The sequence below is a fragment of the Parathielavia appendiculata genome, assembly GCF_033297405.1.
Source record: "Parathielavia appendiculata strain CBS 731.68 unplaced genomic scaffold N657scaffold_63, whole genome shotgun sequence".
NCBI classification, from domain to species: domain Eukaryota; kingdom Fungi; phylum Ascomycota; class Sordariomycetes; order Sordariales; family Chaetomiaceae; genus Parathielavia; species Parathielavia appendiculata.
In genome coordinates this window covers 29,524-37,280 of record NW_026944282.1, presented here as the reverse complement: position 1 = coordinate 37,280, position 7,757 = coordinate 29,524, and the positions used below count along the sequence as shown (strand labels likewise).

At 53.4% G+C, this 7,757-nt stretch overlaps 1 protein-coding gene and 1 pseudogene across 2 annotated transcripts; both read right to left on the bottom strand.

Annotated features, from left to right (window-relative positions):
- Window positions 1-1,063: 1,063 nt before the first annotated feature.
- Window positions 1,064-3,170, bottom strand: N657DRAFT_584232 (HET-domain-containing protein; the record flags this gene model as incomplete). The annotated part of the gene is made up of 3 exons (XM_062789735.1): window positions 1,064-1,847; window positions 1,905-2,778; window positions 2,888-3,170. 3 exons carry the CDS (start codon window positions 3,168-3,170, stop codon window positions 1,064-1,066), a joined length of 1,941 nt encoding a protein of 646 aa, XP_062641873.1.
- A 2,130-nt stretch (window positions 3,171-5,300) lies between these two features.
- N657DRAFT_717740 lies at window positions 5,301-6,904 on the bottom strand (annotated as a pseudogene; the record flags this gene model as incomplete). The annotated part of the gene is made up of 3 exons: window positions 5,301-5,610; window positions 5,831-6,334; window positions 6,785-6,904. Coding segments are annotated over 3 exons (934 nt in total), but the record flags the coding sequence as incomplete, so codon positions are not given.
- Window positions 6,905-7,757: the final 853 nt, after the last annotated feature.

Sequence of the window (7,757 nt, the reverse complement as noted above, 5' to 3'; positions counted from 1 at the left end):
CTGGAGCTCGCAGTCTGATACCCTTTCCTTCGAATGTGATGGGCTGAGCCCATGATGGCCTCGGCAACCCTCGGCCGTGGTATCATGATAACGTCATCCTGAAGCAGGCAGTGTCTGTGTGTTCCGGAGCATATAAGAGCTGCCCTCTCTTCCTGTCATCTAGTTCTCTCTTTTCTTCTTCTCTCTCCATTCGAGGCAAACTCGTAGAGTCGTCACCAGCTAGTTGCAATATACTCCTGGGACCGTTACATCCCCCTCCGGCGCCTACTTGTATGGGCACCTTCACATGCGTCTATGGGCTCCCATGCGTACACGTACTAACTACACGCTAAGGCGAGCCTCTTCTTCTTGAAGACTTTCACCCGCACTGGCGCTTAATACGTGACGGGGCTCCACTTCACCTTCTAGAGCCCCGCCGTATAGAGCCAAAAGCGACGAAAAGCACTCTCCCAGCGTCAAGTACGAAGCGTGAGCCTAGTAAATTCGAGGTTGTCGAGGCGGCGCAGGCGACCGTGGCTGGAGAGACAGGCGCTTCGTCGGTTTTTGGGACCAGAGTGATCTAGGCCGACGACTTGAGAAACCCACCACTGAACACTTTCGTGTATATCTCCCGGGCTCTCGAGATGCGTACCCCAACATCTCGCGAACGTCGTCCTGCACCGACTTCGCCCGGCGTCGCTTGGATCCGGTAGTGCCGAACATTATCCCGTTTCAACCTGAGCTGCCGACTGAACCGAGTTCTGACTTGAGAATTGCTTGACTTTGGTGTTTACTTTGGCGCGGGGCAACGCTGCGTTAGATGCATTTTTGGTTTATGTAAGCAGATTTGGGATTACATAATACGCACATGGATGTGCGCCTAGTGGGAGCCGTATTACCCCTGACCAGGGTACGACACCGGCAACCCAGTTCCCGAGTTTCAAGCGCCATCACTTCCAACAGTACGTTAACTACTAATATTCAAGATACTCAGTACAATATTGTCCTCCGGACAGGATAAGTGTGTAAATAGATCAAGACTACGCAGATGTATAAAAGATTCCTGTTTGCGACTTATTTGACGTTAAATAATGTTAATTTCACTCTCCACGACACCACGAGTAAGGCCTTCCCACCCAGATTGATAGACAGTGACCGATAATCCCACCCTCTCAAACCATCTCGGTGAACTCTCGGATCTCCTCAGCACCAGAGAAGCGATGGGCATTGCTTTAGTCAAAGTCGCGCCTTGTATCTCCCGTTGACAGGCAACCGGAAGCAAGTAGTGAAGTTGGTGGAAATCTATCTCTAGGTCACCATGGATGGTCTGGACATCCGGGGTGATAGCTCCAATGTCTTGTGTCTCCCTGTCGATGCGAGGATCAATCACTTTGATGAGAGCCGGATACTCCTTGGATGTGGGTGGTACGAACTCCAGCTTGATCGGTATCAGGCGACCAGATAATACAAGGTTCCCGCGCTTTACCGGGCCGAAGCGGTTCGCCGTGGCCGGCTCAGTCTGGACATCGACAACACGGACTTGGATGTCCCCGGCGTCTCGAATATGGACGACGGCACCGGAGATCGATGCCCACGACCAGGATGGCGCATAGTACGCCTGGTGCCTCCGAGAGCCACGATCTGGCGCCATGAACCCGACAGAATGGGCGAACCAGAGAAGATGACGAGGAAGCTCTCGGCTCCATAGCCCGGCGTGATAGGTGTCTCCTTCCGCTCTCTCCCAGCAGGCTGCGATGCCTGAAAGCCCGGGGAGCCGATCCGAAAGATAAGTCATGTCACGGCGCGTGTATTCTGATACGAGGGAATACCAGGTCTCCACCTTCACCCGGGGCGTCTGCCGTTTTGCGCTGCTGCTCATCCCTGAAGTGGCGGCGGGTGTCGCCGAACCCTCTCTTCCCGTGAACTTGGCCAGCGTGAGACGGAGGGGACTGGTCACCAGTGCCTCGCGAGAGCCCCGGCACTCGCACGCATTAGCCGTGGAGCAGCGCCACTGGAGCTCGTCGTCCGTGTAGAAGAGCATGCGCGTAGCGAGTTCTTCCTCCTGAAACGTCCACGCCCGAGTCTCCAGTGGCTGCCCGAACGCCGATCTCCAGCCATGAGTATACTCGCCGCCGCGCATCTCTGCTAGCGTGAAGTAGAACCCTTTCCGGGACCGTCTCACATATGCGAAGCTTGTGCCGCCACCTTCTCGACCCGGGCACTCAAGACGCAACACACCTTCGGAACTTGCGTTGCGGCCGCCTCGGAAACAGCCGCCGTCTCCGTCCGATGCGCCGCTAGCGGCAATGACGAGGAATGCATTGGCGTATACTCCGGCCATTCTTGAAGCCTCGATGACCCAGTCATGGGCGTCGCCTTGGATGATACACAGAGAATCGATCCAGAGGTACTGGTAGCCCAAACGTCGGGTGATCAAGATGGCGTCGCGGAAGGTGTTGCTCAGCATTGCCCATGGTATCTCGACCTGAAACTGCTGCAGCGTGTCCACCGTGGTCTTGATCGTAACTGCGGCCTTGGCGGGCGGGCCCCAGCAGTGGCTAAGTGCAAGGTATTCGGCACGCTCGTGCTGCTGGGTGATGTGTAGGCGTGGTGGCTGGTTCGCCGATCCGACATGGACGACTCGAGTGGGAAGCTCCGGAAGCTGGCTAAGTGGGCACTGAGAGTGATTTGCCAGGCAATCACTGATCCAGCCTTGGACGAGGTTGAAGCACTCTTCCGAGGACGAATCAGCTGAAACTTCGGTTCCAAACCCGATCCACGGGTACGGTGTCGGCATGTCTAGGTTGATACACGACAATAAGCACCGTAATAAACCCCAGTATGGGACAATGTTTGCTCGGGTTTGATCAAGGCACGGGTATGATAAGCGAGACAGAATCGTGCCCACCTCTGTGTGCGTACACCTCCACGGTCTCTTCTGAAGGCGAGTTCTTAACGAGATATGTTAATGCTAATGGCCCACCTTCCCTCCTCTTCGCCTCCACCTTGTCTACCTCAATGATAAAGTCTGGTCGTGCATGAGCAAGGCTTTTTGTGAGGAGTTGGCAAGTGGCACAACCCCCATCAGCAGACTGAGCAATAGCTGCTGGCTCGAAGGTGAAAGAGTCCTTGTTCTCGGTGTTCAGCTCCCCACAAATATTGCAGGGAGAGACAGGATCATTCGACAACATGGAGGAGTACTCGCCGGATCTTGAGGCACTTGGGAGACACTGCGCGAGGTGGGGTGTCGTGGAGGAACGAGAGCAGGTGGAATCTCAATCGCTCCCGCACGGAGGAAGCTTGCAGTCGAATTGGGAGTCGAACCGGAATCGGGCCAAAGCCGTAATCGACGAAATGCGTCGCAAGTTGGAAATTCGCGTCTAGCGGACGGAAAGGGGAGTAAGACCCGGAGAAAGAGCTGCCGAAGAGCGTCAGCGCAGCGTGCGGCAAGGATGCCAAATGAGGAGAAGACAAGGGTGTACGCGCAGGTTGGCGAAATGAGTATCAGAGCGCGGGCTAGGTGCAATACTGACCGGCGGCCGCAATTGAGGGGTAGGGAGCGGGACAGCGAGCGAAGGAGGGATGGAGAGAAGTCGTGAGTACAAGAAAAGGACGTCGAGAGAGGTGCAGCTCTATTTATGCTGCGGGCGCGCTAGGCCGTGTGAGCGGGGGCGGTATGGCCCGGCGCTATGCCCGATCCAGAAGGACGCCATTTCCGGATGCAGGACCAGCGTGTTCTCAATTACGCAAACCGGCGCACATCTGCGGTGGGTGCATAGGACTTGTGTGTTGGTCAGTGTTGTCGAGTTCTCGGTTTGACGCTGTTGGGCTTAAACAAACGATAGAAATGCGGTGCCTTTAAGCATCCAATGTTGTAGTTTTGTTGGTGGACATCCCGTATTGTATTTCCCATATCCCTGGTTGGTGGCCTCAAAGTCCAGCGTCTTCCGACTGAACAAGCTAATTCTGTCATGAGCAATTATCAGCGCCACACCAAATCATAAACATGTGAGAAACCACGTTCTATGTCCTAGTTCGTTACCCAACCCTGGCCCTTCTAGATTCCACACACCCCTAGATACCCAAAGCGAGTTCCGCCCTAAAGTGGAGCCCCTACCCATTCTCCGGTTCCAGATGACAGAAGAGAGAAGGGCGGAAGTTGAATGAGACGAGCAGACTCCCAATGCTTGATGCTCCACCTCCAAAGCAGCTTATTAGCGAACAAACAAGCTTTGCGTGGCAGAGCTTGTTCAGGTGGGTGACGGCAGTGGTCTTGAATTCATACCCAGTGACAGATCTGAGCAAATTCGGAGCAATCCGGACGTCATGAGAGACGTGTCTCCTTAACGGCAAACTGGACGATGGGAAGTTGAGGCTGCCTATCTACAAATAGTTGTGTGGATTCTGCTTTAGCCCTTCACCACTAGATATTAACCGCCAACATAACCAGTCCGATCAGCATCTCCCAGGGAGTCGGACCACTCGCAGCAGCAGCGCTAGTCCGGTTCTGGGTTTGGCGAGTACCGCTCGCAGCTGTGCCTGTAGCGACCGTGCCAGTAGCAGCTGTACGCGTAGCATCCATGCCCGGACCAGCTGTGCCCGTATCAGCCGTGCGCGTCGCAGTTCTGCCGATTGTCGCGGTACTGCTTCTCACCGTGGTACCTCTGGCCGAACTTTGCGAATCGTTGCTCCCACCAGTTTCGACCCCGGAACATACCGCAGCGGGGTTTTGAAGGGGGTGAGAATGCTAGTTTACAGCGCTATGATAGCCTGAAAAGTTTTTGACAGCGCTGGAAACTAGCATTCCCAATTCAACTAGCATTCCTAGTTCAACTAGCATCCCCACGCCCGCACCTGCGGCAGCCTGATCCAGCGCCTAGCCTGGTGTATTCCGTACGCTCCGCTGCACCCCCATTGCACTTACATTGCATCCTGCCATTGCACCCTCTGTTGCGCTCTGTCATTGCACTCCGGCAGTTTGAACCACTGCCGCATTCAGCGTCTATTTCCCTATCTCAAAATCCAGTCAACCCCTCCACAAGACGGGAGTCGTGTACATCCATCCCCGGCGGAGAACTTCAGATCGGCGGGTCCAGACATCATGCAAGACCTCTTGGCCCTTTCTGCGACCGGTTGATCTGATTGAACGGAAGCGCTGTCGGTCTGTCGGTTGGCAGGAGAGGGGGGCCAACGCCACCTTCACGGTTGTCTTCGCCCTCTACCCTAGCATGCCTAGGTAATGCGTCTACCACGTCACCAGCTCGTTACTGACACAGGCGTCATGAGGGGAGGTAGAAATGGGCAGCTTACATCGCACGCTCTTACAACGTATGTACGTCCCAGTTCACCCAAATGATACCAACGCCCTTGACCGGTACCATGTAGAGACGCACAGCACGAATGGTAGGCACCCCAACCACCACAGCATCTTCCGTCTCCTCCATGATCTCCAAGTCCAGGAGCTCGTGTCGAGTCTTTGTACGCTTGATCAATGTCAGTACTGTAAAGATGTGTCTGTCCTCGTCGTTGTCGAGGACGAAGATATGGCCCACACGCCCGAAAAGAGCCTGGTTGTCGCGCTTGAACCGTACAAAGTCGCCAGTGCTGAACGTGAAGCGGTTGTTCGACTTCCTGCCCGTAAAAATGAAACGTTAACCTGGGCACACTGCCAAGCTATGTCAAACCTTTGTTTGCCACCCCTGGGTTAATCTTCCTCCCAGGACCCTGTGCTCCTAAACAAGCCGGCCGTTTGGGGGAATCCGACGAGGAGCCAGGCTTACGTGCCCTGATGATGGAAGAGGGGGTGGAGGAATGGGGACTTGGGGAATGAATCTAGTGATCTGGTAAGTACCTGTCGGTGAATCCGAACTTCCGAGACCACTGGATTGGCCGGTTCTCGAACAGAGATGGATATTGTGCAGGTTTGCCGTAATCGTATCGGTATGCCAGTCGGAGATGACCACGCCAAGTCGATGTTGTGTTGAGGTCCCCGGAACAAGTCGGAATTCTGTTGCCATTATTAACTGAATGGGTTGCGACAACACTTTTTATTGGGATACGATTGATCGCCGACGGTTTGAGATGATTTCTGTCGGCAGACTGGTCGACTTCCATCTCGTGGTCTTCGTTTTCGAGTAGGGCATCCATCTCATTTCGGTCCGTTCGAGACAGTCCTTTATTGAAGAGGGCTGGGCACTGCTGGTAAAGTGCAATCATTTCGCTGGTGAGTTCCGGGTCGTCATATTGAAATGCGTTCTGGAGGAGCAGACGCATCGTCTCTTGGAAATTGACTTTCATCAGCAAAACCTTCTCCACGTTGGAGTAATTTGTTTCGTAGATACGAGTCTTGAAGTACCTAGAGTAAAAGCCGTTAACGTTAACTTAGCGAAAATCCAGACGGTAAGACGGTAAGTAAGTTTTTTCGAAAAAAACCGGCACAAGAGATTGAGGTGAAGCGAGCGACGACACATGGGCGACGCAGACTCGGATTTCTATGAGGTCAACGGTTTCGTGTTTGCTGGTAAGCCTTCTCCGAGCATAATGCCAGAAAGACTCCGCGACAGGAGCCAGACACGAAGCCATACGAATTTCGCTGTCCAACACTCTTGAGCTTGGTGGTAGGCGTTCTCCAGACAAGGTGCTAACATCAGTACAAGCACCATAGCCAGACAGTCTCACGACAAGACCTGAACATCAAGCCATGTAGATCTGGCCAAGTCCAACGGTTTCGGGTTTTCTAGTGAAGGTTTATTAAGCAAGGCAGGGGTACAGGTGAGAGACAATTACTGACGGAAGTTAGACATACTGGTGTAAGTTTTCACCTGTGAGTGTGTTGCAGTTGACAGGTAAAGCGTATTCCTCGGCAAATACTGGGAAATGAACGGCGGCATGAATGTTTGGGCGCAATGTGTCGTTCTGGTACTGTCATGCCCGGCCGGAATTTATCAGCAACACCGTCTTGGAGCTTCCAACCAGGGTCTTCGTGTTCCTCGCCAGTGTGGTGGTCAATGTACACATCGAGATGCCCAAATACACTGGTCTCCGGAACATAAACCAGGTTCGATGATAGTACCAACTCCCGGTCGGTCTGTGGTGGCGTGATTTCAATGTTTGCGAGTCGGTGGTCGCCAAGTCGGCATGCCTCCTGAATCTGTAGGCACATCTGGTTTCGAAGTTGTGTGCATGGATCTTCGCGGTGATCGAGCCCAACACCATAGACCCGGCCGATATGTAGATTAACAATGTCGTCAGAGTCGTCCTCAATGTCGCGGCATTTCCAGACGCAGTTCTCTGATGTACATCGGAAGTATACCCACTCGGAAGGAAGATGGCCGGTCCTTGCAGCGTTCCGAATGAATCAAATCAAACCAAATCAGACTCAGATTTGATTTGATTTGAGCGGACAGGGGTGATATTTGATTTGGTTTGAGTTTGATTTGAATACAGTCAAATCTATTCAAATTGTTAGAACACAAGTGGCGCCTTGCCATCGCGGTTTGCAGTCAAGCAACCTCCCTGCTTCAAAACACCCGTTTTGACAGCCAATACTTCAAACAAACGAGCTGCTCAATTGTCTGGTCCATCAATCGACACCTTTGTGTCGATATCGTCAACTTCGATTGGCTGAATACTCTCTCAACCTCACAAGAAGTGGCCGGTTTTGATAGGATATCGAACGCCATTCTTGCCAGCTTTGGCAACGAAGTCTGGTGCCGCCGCCACCATTCTAGGGGGTCCTCCACAGGTAACAACGGCAAAGAGAAGTATTCAGTAATCTC